A 19,090-nucleotide genomic window follows, 5' to 3' on the forward strand; every position below is an offset into this window, starting at 1 on the left:
ACTACAACTGAGAAGATCATGCTTCAAAAAGGCAATCTGGCCAGCCCTAACTTTGAGGCTCTTATCAAAGGGCAGGACCAGGGCTGGTTATCTCTTCCTCTCTATCTCGTCAGTCGGCCCTCCCAGTCTCCTCTAGGGCTTCTGATTCGCCAGTGAGAGGCCTGCCCAACACATCCATCCGCTGTTCTGTACTTCTTTGTTATAAAACTGTGCTTCACACAAACAACTATGTTATCAATTGCAGTTCACAAGCAAAAATTTTATAAGGCCCGTAGCATTCCAAATGCCCCCGAAAATGTTTGCAGAATTACCGAATCTTGTTCACAGATCTGTGCTTGCCACTCTGGCCTCCCACGTTCAAGTTTTCTGTGACTTTCCAGGAACCATTCATCCATGGGTGAGTGTCTAAAACTGGAAGAAGGAGTGGGTGAGCATATTGCGGAGAAGTTCTATGAAAGTTGTGCCTGAGTTTACCAAGAGGTTTTAGAATATCCTGATATCCCCTTAAACATAAATATTTTTATGAGCAACTTTAAAAAAATTATTTATAGCAGGCTTTGATTCTTCCAGAAAAATGTAATAAATACAAACTGAAATTAGCAGGGAAAAGCAAAAACCATTCGGTATACCATGTTGATGTGCAAAATCTCAGTGCAAGACGAATAAGCCAGAAACACACTTATCCACCCTTTAGACAAAGACAGAGGCTGAGAGATCAGGGAACTGACCAGGCAAACAGATTGACTAACAGATTGATTGGGCTAGAGAACAAGAAACGGGACCTTCAGGAAGGTTTCTTCTTTAGCTTCCTAGCACATCATTCCTCCCACAGTCGTGCCGTTTGGTAAAGGCAGTCTCCTCTGAAGCGAATATCAGGAACTGGGCGTGGAGGGGCTGGGGTGCTCATCTGCTGGACCCTGCAGAAAACCTGCATCTGTGGGTGTGTCGCTCCATGTCTGGGTGGTTTGGAATAATCCTGGCAACACCCTAGTCCGTGGCTTTGCCTGCAAGGCTTAGAAGTGGTGTGGGACCAACCATGAAGAGGACACTCAGCAACTGGAGATGCTCCCTGGTTTAGGTTCTGCCTATTCTAAAAGGGAAGGTAGTTCAGCCCCTCTCCCTTTCCCTGAGCGCTTTCCCTTCCTTTCCTGGTCTCTTCCTCAGCTGTGAATTGTATGGGCTCCCTCTCCCTCGTTCTCCTTACCTCCAGTTTGTCCTTGAGTTTAGTCACAGTGGGTAAGCTCATCGTGAGGACTGTGCATGCCTAGTCTCAGTGTCCTCACATGTGGAAGGGGGTGATAGCAGCACCTACCTCCTGGTGCACTGGGGAGAATGTAACAAGCTGGGGTATCTGAGACACTTGCCAAGCTTCCTTGTACCAAGCACTCAGTGAACATCCACCTAACAAACCCTGTATTTCCCTCTGCAGTCCCTGGAAGATGGATAGAGATCTTGGATCCTGGGAAGAGATACAATCAGTTAGAACACATTCTAAAAACAAAGTTTAATCACATTCATTAACTGAGATGGCTCCTAAGCACTGTGAATCATGTTGCTTTGGTTTCAGTCTTTGGTTTCAAGAATCAAAATCCTAAGCATTTGCTTTCAGTAAACCATTTTGCCTGCTGATCCAGGGGGTCGATGCCCATGGGAGTAAAACACAGCATGCCCTGACCTCTGGGCATCTAAACCAGGGACTTCCTCAGGTGAAGGGTTGGATTCTCGGTTCTCACCCCCACTCCTGCGCCAGCAAGCACCCCAGTGGATCCAGAGTCTGCCAGCTTGTCAGGATCGAGTTTCAGCTCCTGTGTTTTTCTCTTAGCAAGACAGTCAAAGCTTTTGATATTGGCCTCTGTTATCAAGGGAAAGAGTATATTAGTGAACTTGATATTAATCATAGAGGACAAAAGGCCAACCATTAGGGCTCTCATGATTAACTAGTGGTGGCATATCACCCCCTCCACTATCTGTTTCCAAGTTTGTTCCACTGATAGTCACGAAAACCTTTGGCAAAGGATGTCTGGGTCCTGATTGACATTGGGAAATGAACTGCCACCCCGAAAGCAAAGAATCATTGAAGGATTGGCATGCATGAGGCAAGGCCTTTTCAACAGCTTCTCCCTTATTCACTAAAAGAATACATCTTAATATCTAGTTGAAATCCAGAAGATGATCAGAAAACAGCAATTAATACACATCCCTTTTGGTCTCAAACCTCCAAACTTTTTTCTTTCTGCGTTTATCATACTTTTGAGCACTTTCCACTTAACATGAGTGATGCCACAATGGTGATTTTGTTTTGGATAGTGGTTTGTTACAAATGAGATTTGTTTGTTTCTCTCCATGTTGTCTCAGATATGGGTGAGTTCCTTCTCCCATTGGGGTTGATTTAAAATGTCCATCGCTAGAGGATAGTAGATACAATTTAATTTCTATTTCCATGAGAAAAAATGGAGAACCGGAAGACATCCCTGTACAGCATCCTCTGTGAGTTGACACAGAATGGCAAGAGGATGTGTGCCAAAAGGCAGATGCTGAGCCCCACCTGCACAAACAAGTGGCTGCTGCAGACAAAGTCATCCACAAGGCTTGGATTCGGATGTGTCATCAACATTTCCCTTCCAATAGTAAAAGACAAAACAAACAAAAACTCTAAAAAAAACCCAAATCTATTTCCATTACCACTCACTCGAAGTGATGACTATGGGATACATTTCCAAGATATTGATGGAGCTTCTTCAATCATTTGCAAAGGAGCTAAGGTGTTTCATTTTAACAGAAGATTGACTGATCATCTGGTCCAGTTCCTCCCTTACCTAACAAGTTGGCCGTGAACACTGCTGTGGCTGTGTGATACAATTTGAGTTTCACTAATTCTATGGTAATGAGTGGTCTAAACCCCAGGTGTCACCTGCACCCACCACAGTAACAGAAAGGGAGTCAATCTGTTTGTGCCTGGATTGGCTCAGAATGCAATCTACACAGACAGATAATCTCTCATTATAAACTCAAAGTGTATATAGACAGAGAGAAGTTGAGCTCACCTCTTATCCTGGTGATAAACCTTGGGCCTCCAGCTTTTTGTTTTGTTTTGTTTTTCCTTGTTAGTTTGGTTCAGCAAAGGCATCCTTCTCATTAGGTAGAATTATCACCAACATGGAAGTGCCCAAGAGGCAAGACATTGATAAACAGTTCTAGAAACTCTTCGTGGCATCCTCTCATCCAGCTGATGCATGTTATCCGCACTTACTCTAAATGAGTCTACAGAGTTCAAAGCAAGAAATAAACAGAAGAAATTCCAACTTCCAGCCAGATGGCTGTAACTTAGGCCTTACGCCCTATCAACTGAAAAATATGCTGGTAAGACAGTGCGTTATCACAGTGGAAGAATGTAAATCCAGGGTAAGAAACAGACAAGACGAAGAATGACATTGGTTGTTGGAGATCTACAAAGGAAATTTCCCATCCACCGGTAGTGTTCATGTTTTAAAAAGGAGAACTAAACAAGAGGAGAAAAAGAAATTGGGAGGAGGAACAAATAAGTCAGGAGAAATGGATGAAAGAATGAACCTTTATTCCAAAGAAGCTTCACCCTGTGGGAATGCATCGGTGTTTAAGTGCCAGGCAGTGCGAGGACGGCCGGCCTCACCCTGCTGGGGTCTGTAGGTCTCCACTCTCTGCAGCGGACATCACTGACATAGGCAGTGACATCACGCCTATGCAGACAGGCCTTGCTGTGTTGGTCACCATTTTTATTCCAAAAAAGTAAAACCTATTATTACATAATCTTCTGTACCCCTTTAGAAGTTGCTACTCTCCCACCCCGCTCCTGAAGATGACCACATCTCATGTATGCAAAGTTAGCCACAGGCTTATCTGGATGTGCTTGTCCCTTGTCTGAGCTGAAAATCCTCAGGAAAAAATGTTTAGGTGTTTGTACTTCTACTGGTAACACCAGTGAATCTAGAAAAAAAGCCCACAAATTATTGACTCAGCAATTGACTATATATCAGGATTTGTCCTTTGCTACATTTTTTTAAATATTACAAGCGAAAGATTTTCAACTGATACATCTTTCTAATGTAAGCATATTATAACTTATTGTAACTGTGTCTGTTCTGCCTATATCAAGCTGGATCTAGACACACTGCAGGAGATGTGAGAACAGCTAAAATTTGGCCCTAAAATCATATCCAATGATCAGGGACATTTAACAACAACAAGATCTTTTTCCATCATTACCTATTTCATCTCAATCTCACGTTATTTTAAAGAAAGAAAACTTCATTGCACATGCTAGCAAAGTGTGTTGGCAGGGGAACGTCCACCAGCACCAGAATGTGCGAGGAGTGGGAAGTGGAGTGACGGATGGATGGGTAAATGAATATAAATGAACTGACACCTTTACAGGAAAATAACATTTCTTTTCTTTTTTTATTCTATAGATCAGTGGGTTTTGTATCTGTAATTCTTTCATATCAGCAAAAAGGAAATAAACTCTCATGTAAATCATTTCCCCCTCCCCGTCTGCAGCATATTAAAGCCATGCCTTTTTTTAAAGCAGACTCTTTTTGCCCTATTTGCTTATCAGCTCATCCACCATTACATTTTAAATGAAATTGCAAGACCCTTGTCCCTCCCCCAAATTTCAGTCTGATGCTGGGACGGAGGAAGCCGAGTTCCCTTGCTTTAGAATAGTGACCTAGATTCAATTACAGATAGACCCAGGAGAGAAAACTGACACTCCACAATTTTCTTAGCGGTGTTGAAAAAATTAGAAATCCCAAAACAATACTTAATGTCACAGAATCTGTTTATTTCCCTCATCTTCCAGCTTCTTTGCTCCACCACGCTGCTGAGGCTAGCGTAATTTTTCCTGGTCTAACCTCACAATAGGTTTACCGTCAGGTCTTCTGAGGATATTTTTGAGTTTGGCTTCGAAGGGCGGGATGTATCAACATTGAATATGCAAACGGATTCCGGACGAGAGGAAAAACATACCAACCACACAGCAGGCACACCTCCCGTTTATAACCCATTAAAAAAGCAAACAAAAAGGGCATCACAAAAGTATGGCTCTTCAAGTTGCATTGCAGACAAAGCAGCTCATCTGTATTTTCCTGCTTTCCCAGCTGCTGTAGAAAAACGTGGTGGAAAGAAACAGAAAGCAGGAGACTGAATCCGCTCATCGACTTGCATCATGAAATTAACCATAAATGACCTAACCGGGTGGCTTGGTGTATTAAATTTTTTTAAAGAACAATGATTCTCTCTACTTTTTCCCTCCCTCTCTGATCTCGGTCTGAAAGGGGTCGCAGAGAGATAAGAGCTGGGATTCGGTGGGCGCTGCTCCTCTCGGCCCTGCTTACCACGAGGGGAGGCGGTAGCCCTCCGTGTTTTCGTTTGGAGTTCATAGTAAGCGGTCTCCGCGGGGGCGCCTTCCCCGCCTCCTCCACTGCCCCTCGCACAAAGAAACCAGCCAAAGTCGCTCATCCCCAAACCAAACCTCTGCAGAGCTCGGAGAGCAGAGACCCGAGGGCCTGGCTGGCTCTAGGCGCAGGTGCGCACATCTCGAACCCTCGGCGAGGGTTGGAGCCGAGGAGTGTAGGAGGACAGAAGTGGGCTCGCGTCTACGCGGATATCCCGATATCCAAAACGAATGAAAAAAGGGCTACACCCAAGGTGAAAATCCGAGTGCTAGGTCCAGAAAAGCCGCTGGAGTGCAGACTCGGTTCTCAAACACCGCCGAAGGCTGGGCTTTCCCCGAGAGATTAGTTTAGGCTGTGGGAAAAAGGACTCCTGGGGCGGGGTGGGGGTGGAGAGGGGGTGGGAGGAACGCACGCCTGGTCCTCGGGGAGGGTCCCCTGGGCCCTCCGGGAGGCGTCAGGCCCCTGGGTTGTTGGCGGAGGATTGTTTCATTTCAAAGTGAAAATCTGCAGGCTTTGGGAAACGATATTCAAAAAAGTATATAATCTCCATATGCCGCTCAATGGAGGATCCTCATAATTTGCAGTGGTAGATAAGGCTAGAGGGTGTAATAAAAAATCTGAAGCCCTCCCCTCCCCCCTCGCCGCCTCCCCAGAACTGCACCTTGGGCAGCGGAGCAGAATCCACGATGTGAACTTCTCCCGACATATGTTTCCCGCAGATAAGTAAACAATCTGGACGTGAAATGGAAATGGTAATTAATGCAGTAATGCTGTTACACCTCGAGTGTGCAAATCCCATTGACTCTCCGCGCCACGGGGGTGCCGGGTGAACGGGGACCGGCGGCGAGCGCCCGGGCCGCCCTCCCTCCCTCCCCAGAACCGCGGGCGGGGCGTGGGGCAGAGGAGGCCGCGGGGGCTCGCCGGGCGGCGGACAGTCCGGCGCTGCGCCTTCAGCTCGCCTGGCAGGTGCACCACGCTGGCTCCCGCACCCACACAGCTCCACCCACTTCCCTCAACTCTGTCCAGGGCGCTGGCGCCTGCTGGACCTCCGAGGGTCGTAGGTGTGGAGTGACCTTCAATGTACCCCAGACAGCTAGAGCTTTCCACTAGGGCGCCACGGCCTGCGGGCCGGGAGATCCTCTCGCCAGCCCAACTTTGGTGCGGCCGTTGGGTCTGGCATTTGGTCTCCTCCCTTCTTAGGTCAAGTGCAGCTGCCGTGCCGGGTGGCAAAGTTTTCCCGAAGTCTCCTCCTATCCTAGCCTGGCAAATACTGGTTGCGTACGAGTCGCTTCTCTCTGGCACTAGCGGAAAACTGGAAATGCGCGCTAACCCTTTAAGTAGCTCAATCCCTGCACTTTGTAGCAAAGAGGAAACGTGGGGCCGCTTTTCAGCGTCTCTCCCTTCCCAACTCCGACCAAGAAGTTTTTTAGGGGTCAGAGAGGCAGCAGAGGGCAAGGGTTTCCGCCAAGAGGTTGGAGAATCCGGGCAGGCAGTCCGGGGACTTCGGGATCCGCCGAACCTTGCCGCTTCGGGAGAGCACAACCCCGTTACCCTGGCTCCCCGGGTTGGATGCCAGTCTGTGCGTGACAGCAGTGCCAGACGTAGGGCCAACTAGGAGCAGGTAGCTGGGCCCCTTCTAGCTCCTTTCAGACCCTCCTCTCCTGGTGAGGGAGGGCACAGGGAGGAGAGAGCGGGAGGAGTGCGAGGGAGATCTCCAGTTTGCAGTTCCGCGATCTCGGCCCAGCGTTTCTAGCGCCCCCACCCTCACCCGTTCCCAACTGCATTCTTTTCTTAATTGCTCTGCTGCGGCCAAGTGCCTGCGCTTCGGGTTCCCGGCCAAGGCCAAACCTTCCGTCGCCAGGAAAGGAACCAGCCCAGAGAGCGCTCCCAACGCAGAGTAGGCTAGAGTCAGGCGGCACCAGGGCAGGACCAGGGATCAGGGCAAAGAAAGTCCGTCGAGGGGGAGGGAAGAATCGAGCCCAACGGACTCCTTTGTTCTTACTCCCAGGTGCACAGCCAACTTAGCAAATACAGAAATTCGTTCTCGACGGGAATCTTAGGAGTGGCGGCATGATGGCTCAGGTTCACAAACTTGCTAGTCACTGTCCACTTGCGCGATGACGAGGCGCCTGAGCCGGAGAGGAGCCGAAGGGAAGGCAAGGGTAGGTCTGGTGCGCTCGCCAAGTTGCGAGGGCCCGGGGCAGTCACTCCCAGAGAAGCTGGGACAGTGGGAGCCGCTCGGCCAGTTGCGTTCGGTGTTGCCGGAGCACCTCGGGCCCTGCCCCGACTCAAACGCAGCCTCCACCGGAGGCGGGAGTTGTGGAACTCCAGTTGTCACAAAGCAGGTGTTGCCCCCAGCCTGGAGCTCAGAGACTCACAGGCCAGCGCGATCTACACAAAGTAAGTGGGCTTCTGCGCCTTCCAAAACAGAGGTTCTGAGGCCATTGGTACGTAAAAGCTAGGGGAAACTTCTTGGAGTTAGTCGCACCGCTGGGAAGGGTTCAAAGACCGCAGAAACTCTCTGAGGGAAGCCAGGAGAGGATGGAGGCCGTGGAGCCCCGCAGACGCGGCCAGTGTACACCTGTGCCAAAGCTTAGGAAAGAAACTGGTGTTGAGACTCACGCCCCGGCTGTCGTCCGGCGAGCGTGCGGGCGTGCTTGCTCTCCGCGCTTCTGAGAAACACGCCCCGCAGAGGGACTGAGGGCGGGGACCAGAAAGGCTTTTATTGGGCTCGACTGTTTTGTCCCCCACCTTCTAAGAAACAATGGTCTCGCGGGTAGCAGGATTAGACCTTGGGGGTGGGGCTGCTTCAGGGATGCGCAGGCTGCGCGCTGGGGCAATGGGGTGCTCCCCGGCTGCGGGACACGGGCCTAACGCCCAGGGGACGGTGCAGGGACCCGGAGCGGGGTCCCGGAGGTCCCGCGCGCCCGACGGCCGCAGTCTGTGCGGTGCCACTCGGGGCTGCTCCTGGTCGCGCTCCGGAGAAGCGGCTCTTCCCGACTGCGCGCGGGCGGGGCGCTCCTCTCCCTACAGGTTTGCTTTAATGATTTTCTCGAGAGAAAGAGACAGTTGTGAGCAAACAGGTTTGACAGGGGCTGCTCCCCCCCACCCCCCACACACACCCTCGGGGGAGTTGTTTTTGTCTGCGCCTGACTTCAAAGTCGGTAATCGGCCCCTGTCAGAGGCGTGACGGGGAGGCTGGCGGCTGTTGGTTAGGGCGAGTCGCGGCCGCACCTCGCCGGACTCTGAGGCCTGCGGGGCCCGAGGAGGGGACCAGGGGGACAAGGCGTGTTGGGCAGAAGGGGTCTGCGGCCTCACACGCCCCACGCTGGACCTCAGCTGTGCGGGTTGGAAAGAGTCACCTGCGGGCTGCGCCCGTGAGCCTGCCGGAGACAAGGCACCCAGCTTCGCAGAGCTCCCCTCGGAGTCCCCGGGGCCGGGCGCAGTCCGGAATCCAGGTTTCCGTGTTTCAGTGGCCACGGCCGCCACAGACCTTTGCGGTTCAGACCCGCCCGACGCCCCCTTTCAGTCTAACTCTACTTTGGAGTTGGCGGGACACCCTGGTGGGGCCTGGTGCGCGCGGGGCTCTTTCGCGGGCTGGGCTCGGTGCGGGAGACACTCAGACCCCGGTAAGCTTCATCTTAGGAGACGTTAAGGGACACTGAGCTATGAGGGAGCTCAGAGCGCCTGACAGCACTGTCAGTTGGGGTTACATCAGACAGCGACCCCGCGGCGCCTCCGCCCCAGACCTCCTTGGCTTCCTAGGGGGCGGGAGGAGGGGCCTTCCCTTGGAGCCGGGAGCCCCCCACCCACCCCCCGACTGGATGGCCACCAGAGGCAAGTCACTTCCTAATTGTCTCGATTTGTAAGAGGGTTTTGTGATGCTAAGTAAGCGTGGCGCAGGCCTCTTGGCCTCCCCCGCACCTCCCCCAGCCCGTCTTTGTTTACCTTCGCCTGATCGCTCATTTATTTATCTATCTATTATTTATAGGCGTCCCCTCCTATTCAGCCCCCGTGTATGTTAATTGTGTTATACCATTTAATTCTAACATCGGTCTCAAAAGAGCTCTTAATGAGAAAAGCATAAACAACACGGATCACTTGGCCATTCAGCTCAGCCAGATGGACAACTAACTTTCTTTTTTTTAATAATGAAAATCTCCTTTGACAAAGGGGCGCGGATGAATGGGCTCCAAATAACACCTCAAACACTACTAATTGTTTTGAGGACAATATGTTAATCTGCCGGCTCCGGCTTGGGTGTCTGTCGACCACGCTTCCCGCGCACCTCGAACCACCCATTCCCCTGGCACCGCGTGACCCCCTCCCCAACAGCAGCAGAAAGCTCGCAAGCCCCTAGGCTGCCCCAGCCCACGCGCGCCAGCGAGAAAGACACGCGACCTGCGGGAAGATCCGCGTGAGCGAGGCGGTGGTGGCGAGGCAAGGAGGGTGGGGCGCATCCTTGGATCTGAGAGCAAGTTCCAAAGAGTCGCGCTGGCTGGCATCAGAGGGACCCTTCTCCTGGCGAAACACAGTACATTTCAAGTGAACCCTGACACCGAGGGAAGCTTCGGGCTCTTTCCCGGGTGTGTTCAACTCCAAAGAGTTAGTAAATACTTCAGTTTTGTTTTTTTTTTTTTTTTTTTTAAAGAAAAGCTCCTTGCCTGAAGCAAGTCAATATCAGCCTCCTCCTCCTCCATTTGCTCCCTTGGGTCTTAGTAAAGAAAAAAAAAATCGCTGACAGGGACCTGGGTCACGTCATTTTGCATTTCTTAGCCTTTCGCTTTCTAACTCAGCAACTAGTGTCCAGATTGCCCATAGGAGCCCTCTCCAGCACACGATCCCACCCGCCTCCTCCCGCTCCTTGAACTGAAACGTCCCCCGCAGGCCCCGGTGCTCCACGCGCAAGCTGCGGCCTCCCAGGGGCATTGGCTCTTTTCCCCTTTGGAGTTGGGTTGAGGAAAGTTAACGCACCCAGGCTTGGGTCGGAGTGAGCTTTGTTTTGGTTTATTTGCTCCTTGAAATGGTCTGACCCTTTGGTGAAGAAGGTGGGGAAGGAGGGATACCCTTTTTGGGCAAAGCCGACAGGGGTACTCTGCAGCCTCCGGTGGCACAAGCTGCCAGCGGTGAGCGCTCAGCTTCTCCGAGACCTGGGACTGACTCCCCTGCCTCGACCTGGCTTTCTGACTTCAGATTTTATGCACATCAAAGGTTACTTTTTGCAATGACAGATTGTCTTTATTCAAAACGCTTTTGTTCAACTAATGAACAGAGTAAAGAGGTTAAATCCTTCCAGGTACATTTCCAAGACATGGTCAAAAACAGGTGTGATCATTTAGAGTGTTTTTTAGCGTTTTTCTTTTTCTTTAAGTTCACTTTCTACTTCTCCTGACTTCATAACCCGACATTCTGTCTAAAAAGTAAACTTAGGTCTCTAGGCGCACGGTTTTGCACAAAGTAAATAAGCATTTGGGTCCTTTGTGTTTTTCCCTTCAAAGAAGCAAACACCATCATAGCATGGTTTGAGATAGAAACGGTTCCCTTGCTGTAGTTTTGAACTTTCAAGTCTTTGTCCCCCCACCCCCAAACGAGAAGAACAAATGGTATCTGATTGTGTCTAATGGCAAAACACAGGGACATGGCCAATTCTCTGTTTCTTCAGGGGGCAGATGACCAATAAAATAAAAATATATATGCATATTCTAGATATAATATCAGGATTTGGGAGTTCGGCGTCCAATGCCCATCCAAGGAGAGCGAAAGGGACATAGAGAAAGCAAAATTGCCTACATCTTTGTCCAAAGAGGGTGCAGCCAGAGGCTGGTTTGGGGAGAGTCAGGGTAGGGGTGGCGCACGCACTGTCCTTAAGAGCTGTAAGTTTCTGCACCCGTCTGCGCCTCTGGTGGGGAGGACGCCCCTCCCATCACTCCTGAAGAAGAGAGAGGCAGAGTCGGGGCCAGGGTGAGGGGCAGCGGCCGGACTGGGCCAGAGACTGCTGCAGGCCAGGGCTAGGTGCAGAGGCCAGGGGTGCAACCCCCCACTTGCAGGCCACCCTTCTGGTCCTGGAGGAGGGCCTCCCGCCTGGCCGGGGTGTTACATGGCTGTGGCGTGGGCTGACGAATAAGGGTCTATGCCAGTCTTGGTCATGCCTGGGAACAGGATGTAGGCGACAGGGGGCTGCAGGGTGGAGGCCGACCAGGCGGTACAGTTACAGGGCACCACGTAGCCAGGGTTGGTGGGGGACGGGTGCGTGTGCGTGTGCTGGCTGGGGCAGCTGAGGCTGCCGAAGGCGCCGTTCTGGTAGCCCAGGGTGGACGCGTAGGGCAGCGCGCCGGTGGCCAAGGTGTGCGGCACTTCACCCATCTTCTGGATGGCGCTTGAGCTAAACTGCGCGGGGTCCAGCAGGGAGTAGGGCGCCGAGGCCGGCGGCAAGAAGGCCCGTGCTTTCTCGGGCGCACTCAGGAGGCCGTCGGAGGCCCCTACGGGCAGGCCGGCCGCCTTGAGCGGGTCCGTGTCGCCCAGGTAGGGCAGGGGGAAGACATACCTGTCCTTCTTGAGCAGGTTCTTAGGTTTGCGTCGCGGTCGGTACTTGTAGTCGGGGTGCTCCTTCATGTGCTGCGCGCGGAGTCGCTTGGCTTCGTCGATGTACGGCCGTTTTTCTGCCTCGGATAGAAGCTTCCATTCGGCTCCCAGGCGTTTGCTGATCTCCGAGTTGTGCATCTTGGGGTTTTCCTGGGCCATCTTGCGCCGCTGGCCCCGGGACCAGACCATGAAAGCGTTCATGGGCCGCTTGATATGGTCTGAAGGTTTGGACATGGTCCCGGCGGCTTAGGCGGGCGGGGTGGGTAGTGCAGGGGCTCTGAGGCCGAGTCTGGCCGTCTGTCTGTCAGTCCGTCCTGGCCCGGGGCTCTGCGCCCCACGCCTAGGCGCCGCTGGGGGAAGCGGGAGAGAAGAGCTGACCCCGGATACAAAGTTCAACTGATCATGCCAGCCAGTCCGGGCACCCAGGCAGCCCCCGGGGGGCGAATGAGAGGCCGACGGGCGGGGGTGGGGGGAGGCAGGGGCGGTCAGCCAGCGGCTGCGGGCACCCGAGGCTGGGCTCAGTCCCCCATTCACCGGAGTCTCCGGGATTAAGGTAGCCAGGTAATTTTCTGGCGAGGGCAGGAGGCTCCTCCTTCTGCCCTGCTCCACCTTCGCCTTCTCTCCTTCCCAGGTCCCCTCTCGCGTCTCTGGCCGTGGCTCCCCCACCCTCCCGTGGCTTTCCCGGAGCTGCCTCGCCTAGCGCTGCACCTGGCTGAGAATGCAGGAAGCTGGTGAACGCGAGCCAAAAGCGGCGAAGTTCAAAGGCGAGGTGGGCCCGGACGGCGAGCACTCTGACATAAGCGCGGGGCGGTGACTCCCCAACCTGGGCGCCAATCAGCAGCAGAGAAGGCGAGGGGGTGCACCTGCCAACGCGCGGGTGGAGGAGAGAGGGGGCGCAACTGGCAGGGGGCGGGGAGAGGTGTGAGGAAGAGATTCAGAGAGCCAAAGAACCCAGCCGCTAACTCGGGGCTGCACGTTGGGGGCTTATTGTCTCTGGCCGGGTTTAGAAAACTCTGGGCTCCGCTTGTTCTTTTCGCCCAGTTGCGTGAGGGAAAATTAGTGCTTCAAATTCTAAGATCCGGAGAGGAAACAGAAAAAGGGAGTGAGCCTAGAGTCCCTGCTGGTAAATAGGACCTTGTGGCCACCAATGCAAGGACAGCCGGTCCTCCCTGGTCAGAGACTCTTGGAAGAGCCAAGAAATACGGTAGACTCGGGGTAGAAGGTGAAAATAAACTTTTTGCTCCAGCCCCAGGGTGGTCCTTGACAACCTACCCTGGGGACCGGGTCTCTGCTTCCGCCCCTCGACGCGGAGCCCGGGTGTAGCTCTGCGCCCTGGCACCCAAGGAGAGTGCTGCGCTGCGAGTCGATGCCCAGGTACCTCGCGTCTGCCTGGACAGACGGTGTCCAGGTGCGTCGTTCTTCAGGGGCGTTCTAAGAACGGCCTGCTCCCCGCTCTTCCGAAGGAGATGAAGAGGGTGGAAGCTCCCTCCCGGGTCTTTTGTTACTATTTAGTGCTCTGAGCCCTTTCACTTTTCTCCCCACCATTGTCCAAACAGGTAGGAGAGCCTGGATGCGGACCCTGGGGCCCTTTGCTTCGCCGCTTCTGCTGCGGTCCTGGACCGGTCTCGGGCTGCCTCCTCAGCCAGGCTGGGCTCCTCCCCGGGCGGCTCTTCCCACCCGGCTGTAAGATTCGTTTCTCGAGTCAGAAGCGTTCTTCGAGTAAAGAGGACGAAATGACCCGCAGAGCCAACCTGCGCGCCTGTTTCCTTTGAATAATTGCCTGCCCGATGTGAAACGCCCTTGGGGGAAATATTTATTAAATGGAAACCATTGTCCCTGGCGCGGAGGGACTTGCGAGTGTTCCAGGTTTATTGGCTTTTGCACCAGCCTCTCTGGGGAGGACGGGCCAGAAACGGTCCCGGGCTTGGTTGGCCCTGAGTGGGGGGAGGCAGACAGGAGGCCGGAGCAAGGAGGGAGGGTCTTTCTCTAGTATGTGTGGGTTTGAAGGACTTGATTTCTTCTTCCTGCGATTAGACGTGTGGAGCTTTTTACCCTCAGCACGGCTCTTCGGACAGGTGGGCACTATTCCCATTGTGTAGACTGGGCAACTTAGACTGAGAGGTTGTGCGATTTGCCAAGTGTCCTGACTGGTGGGAGGCGCTCACGCCTGGTGTGTATAGGATTTGAAATCTCCCAAAGCACTTCCACCCCTCGCGGCATCACATGTGAGAAATGTTTCTGTGTTGCAGCCACACGTGGAGCCCTAGACGAGTTTCCTGGAGCCATCGGAATCTGCAGAGTAAATAAACGGGGCGGACGGTGAAATCTCAGGTTCCGGAGAGAACACGGGCTTGCTTCAGCATATCCTCCTGGCTAAGGGCGCCACCCCGCACGGGATGCTGGGCAGGTGCAAACCTTTGCGTTCCTCCTCCTGCTCCTCAGGCAGCTCCAGAAGTCTCTATCTGGCCTTTCCTGCTTGTTTTCTCTGCGGTTTTGTTCCGTTTAGGGTTTCATGAAGCAGAAACACTTTCCTTCCCCGTTGGGAGAAGGCGTTGCCAAGTCGCAGGAAACCTTTACTCGACTTCCCGCTGCGCTGCGCTCAGAGCTCCAGGGGCCACGCGACTCTCTATCCGGCAATCCACACAGCTTTAGGAACGCACACAGAATATTCGTATCTACAGAGAGATGGAACATGAAGCAGGGACGCACCAGTTTCCCACCTTGGAACCCTTGGGTTAAGGCACACCCATCTCAGAAACTGAGATCTGGCACTGTGTCCCAGACCTTTCTGTGAGTTCAGCATTCAGTCTGTTCACACATCCTGCTTCAATTCTCTTCCTTCTTCCTCCTGTTCACCAAGCTCTTCTTCAGCCTCTCGCCCTCTGCCCTAGGGTGCAATCCAAGAGCTACCCAATCCGGTACTGATTATTGAAAAGGGTGCACAATGGTGGCATGGCAGTTGGTGGGCAGACCACCATGCTATCTGCAGGGCATCTGGGGCCCCTGGCTGCCCGGTCAGGCGGCAATGACTCTGGCAATGCCAATCTTTTGCACTCCATCTCACCCTCCTCCTGCAGGGCCACCTTGACCTTGACACCAGAACTTGGCACTAAAATGGTCTTAACATCTCAGCCTCCTGGGTGAATCATTCAACCACGCCCACCGGTGTCTGTTCTGGGAGCCAAGGATTTAGTTAAGATTCCTCAGCTGGAGGGGGGTGTTGCTTGTGGAAAGGCTGGAAGGGCACAGGGGCCAGCCTGCTAATGACTGTAGCCATTGTATGTAATGGCTCTTCTTGGGCTGGACTGTGCCTCCAATGTATGCCTTCCAACTGAGCCTTGACCACGGGGCAGCATGTCCCAGAGAGGTGACCTCCGGAGAGAACCAGCAGTGTCTGCTCCAAGTCAACAGGTATTACGACAGAGGCTCCCTAAAGGCTCCTCCTGCTCTGGCCGCAGCAGATTTCAGGTTGCCACTCCACTCCAGGTGGAGACATCCCTGGAATGAGGTCTTCCTGGAATGAGGTCATTTGTTTCTTGACTCAGTTGCTCCTGGCACGACTGAGGGTGGCTTCCACTAGGGATCCCAAGCCCCCAACAAGGTGGATCCTGTCAGCAAACCCTCGCTGTTCAGAAAGGGGCCCTGGGCGTGCTCTCCCTGCCTTCTGCTTCCTTCCGTAGAGACCAAGAGCTAGCAGGTGCACCTCATCCTTTGAGCCTTTGCAGTCAGTACTTTCCGCGTTTTGTCCCAGCCCTTTGTGAGTTCCTCAGGGGTTAGTTGAGGGCATCAACACTAGGACTCTGTCAGCGTGGTACTGCATGTGGCTCACAATTTCCCCGCAGGCAGGCAGGCAGGACTCAGGAGGCAGTTCATCAGCTTCAGGCTCCACCAGGGTGGGGCTGCTAAATGTGCATCTTTGGGTGCCCAATGGCCACAAAACTCCAAGTTCGGAGAAAATGCTCAATGGTGGGCCCGGCAGTGTGGCCTAGTGGCTAAAGTCCTCGCCTTGAATGCTCCAGGATCCCATATGGGCAACGGTTCTAATCCCGGCAGCTCCACTTCCCATCCAGCTCCCTGCTTGTGGCCTGGGAAAGCAGTCGAGGACGGCCCAAGGCTTTGGGACCCTGCACCCACACGGGAGGCCTGGAAGAGGTTCCTGGTTCCAGGCTTCTGATCGGCTCGCACCGGCCATTGCGGCTCACTTGGGGAGTGAATCATTGGACGGAAGAGCTTCCTCTCTTTCTCTCCTCCTCTCTGTATATCTGGCTTTCCAATAAAAATGAATAAATCTTTTTTAAAAAGAGAAAATGCTCAAAGGTGTTTCCTGCTGCACAGATCCAGGCAAATGTTCCCCACAGGCCTTCTCCACCTTGCGGCTGCAGGACTTGTAGAGCCTTGGGTGGAGATCCGGGACCTGAATGCTGGTACCTGCCTGCCTGGCCTTTGCGCTCCTCTCTGCCCACCCTCCCATCATCTCTGCTGAGTAGAGCTTGTGGTTCCAAGGTGCATGGTACCAAGGAAAGGCAGAATGGTCAGAAGAAGGGACGCATCTTGCTGCTTGGAGAAGGCCACTGAAGGCAGAAGGAACTAGAGCAGCTGATGAGGCGTGGTGAGACGCGGAGGCTTTAGGGAGAAGGCAGATCTCCTGGGTAGAGAGAGGCCCAGTGCCGCACACTTGGGGGCATCATTCCTTAGTGGTTGTTGTGAGCCCTCTGAGTTGGCGGGTAGGCACTGAAGTCACAGGGGCAGGTTCTGGGGAGCTCACAAATAGCCTGAATCTTTTTCTCAAGGTACAGTCAGGTGTTTAGCTAAGGGAGAACTCATCTGGTCCACTTCTGAGTGCCAAGAACCCAGGTGCTAGCATGGGGTGAAGAACTAACCTCAGGGCATAATGCACTTGGTTAAACCACAAGCTGAAGTTTGTTAACTTCTGACTACTCAGTGTCCATTAGTCCAGAAGTTTCCCCTGTCCTCTGCCTTATCAGCCGTATTCACTTCTTAGCACTTATCTCTAGCAGAAATGAACTCCTTTTAAAATTTATTTTTGAACATTTATTTGAGAAGAGGAGCCTCCCAATCTGCTGGCTTACTCGCCAAGTGTTCGCACTTGCAGTACTGGGCCAGGCCAATGACAGGATGCCATCCACGGGACCACATGGGTGACTACCTGAGCCATCACCTGCTGCTTCCCAAGGTACACGTTAGCAGGAAGCTGGACTGGACTAGAGCTTGCCAGAACGCAGACCTAGGCATGTGCGGTTGTGATAGCCTAACCCATGGATTGCTGACTAGAAGTAAACACCTTATATTTAATGATAAAACTATGGCTTCATTTTTTTAAACAGGATGCAGTTTGTACAAACACAGCACCATTCTAAGGACTTTGCTCACATGAAATCATTTCTAGTTTTTGTTAACTAAAAATTTCAGTATTTGGCATCTCTGGGCCCCCTTATCTTATGCCTTGCTTTCCATTTTGAAACCTAGAGAGATCTCATGTGTGTCTAGAGAGATCCAAAACGACTCAGAACTCTGATCTTACTGAGACATTTCCTGGTAATTGCTCTGGGGCCAGCCCCACTTAGCCACCTGTAAAATCGAACTGTGGTTCGCAAACAAGACAGAACAAGCATCAAAGAATGCACTTGCTGCATGCAAACAGGAGAGCTGACTGTATGTTGGGCTGATCTCAGGACAGTGCTGCCCCAGCACCTGAGTGTGTATGCTGGGCTGATCTCAGGACAGTGCTGCCCCAGCACCTGAGTGTGTATGCTGGGCTGATCTCAGGACAGTGCTGCCCCAGCACCTGAGTGTGTATGTTGGGCTGATCTCAGGACACTGCTGCCCCAGCACCTGAGTGTGTATGTGGGGCTGATCTCAGGACACTGCTGCCCCAGCACCTGAGTGTGTATGTTGGGCTGATCTCAGGACACTGCTGCCCCAGCACCTGAGTGTGTTCAGGTAAGGAGGCTTTGATGCTTCACACTGCTTCAACATGACTCAGTTCATGTAGGAGCTCCTGGGACTCACTGATGCGATTCAAGTTTAATAGAAGATTGCATGGCATCTACGCAATCCTACACAAATAGGGTAAATGGGAACAGGAATAGGACATTGACACCTTCCTGCTCATTTAGCAGTGTAGTGGCTATCTATAAAGCAAATGCTTTGTGCAACATGTGGTTAAGTGGCACATACAGCAGCGAATGGGATTTAGAAAGGTACTTTTTCCAGACTGAATATTACAGCACAATGGGAGGGCAGATGGTAAACAAGAAACAAGCTTCTGGAGTGATTCCTGACTCTACCACCAAGTGGTTTGTCACTGCAAGCAAGCTACTTCACCTGTCTGTGTCCTGACTTCCTATCCTATAATACAAGTCTAATAGATTACTGCAATGAGATGACTTACTAGGAGCAAAGCATTTAAAACAGTTCTGGGTGTGTAGAAACCTCTCGGAGATTGGCCAAATGCTATTCTTTTATTATTGAGTATAAAGAGGGAACTTCTGAAAATGTAAATGCTAGGAGGTAAAGAAGGACAGCTGCTCATAGTTCTGAAAACCTCAGGCTCTGCATCCAGCAGCAGTCAGCAGCTTCATGCACCCCTGCCCGTCGTGAGCAATAGAATCCACGTTTAGTCACCCGAGGTATCGCAGCAGAGACACTTGGGATTTGTATACAAGCCAGGATCCTTAGGATTCAAAAGAATTCCAGTAGATGTAACAACAGGGAAGACAAATTTAGTTTCTAAGAATAAAAGCCAAATGCATGTCAATGTTGTGCCTCTGCCTGGGTTTGGCGGGGTTCAGGTATTTGTGCGCGAGGGCCTCCCCACCCTGTTCTTCTCATGGAGAAGCCCTGCTCAGCTTTGATCCCCAGCAGGCTCTGGGCTCTGACGCAGTGGGCCAGGCTGCTGGAGCATGCATTTGCTTCCCAGTTGTATCGCAAATTATTCACTGCAGAGGCTAGGACCAAACACAGCAACAAGCCCCGGCGAGGATCAGAAGACCGGGTCTTTGCTTATTCTTTTTTTTTTCTCCCGACATACCTGCCTGTGTCCCCAACTTCAGTTGAAA

The 19,090-nt window shown here is 52.5% G+C and overlaps 1 protein-coding gene across 1 annotated transcript; it reads right to left on the bottom strand.

Moving 5' to 3' along the window:
• Positions 1–11,470: 11,470 nt before the first annotated feature.
• SOX14 (SRY-box transcription factor 14) lies at positions 11,471–12,727 on the bottom strand. Its single transcript, XM_004588339.2, has one exon. It carries the CDS (start codon positions 12,243–12,245, stop codon positions 11,523–11,525), a length of 723 nt encoding a protein of 240 aa, XP_004588396.1. The 5' UTR covers positions 12,246–12,727; the 3' UTR covers positions 11,471–11,522.
• Positions 12,728–19,090: the final 6,363 nt, after the last annotated feature.

Source organism: Ochotona princeps, chromosome 30, assembly GCF_030435755.1.
Source record: "Ochotona princeps isolate mOchPri1 chromosome 30, mOchPri1.hap1, whole genome shotgun sequence".
In the NCBI taxonomy this organism is placed as follows: Eukaryota; Metazoa; Chordata; class Mammalia; order Lagomorpha; family Ochotonidae; genus Ochotona; species Ochotona princeps.

Bases quoted from the DNA above. Each gene is read 5' to 3' on its own strand.
- SOX14 (XM_004588339.2), bottom strand. From the start codon at position 12,245: ATGTCCAAACCTTCAGACCATATCAAGCGGCCCATGAACGCTTTCATG.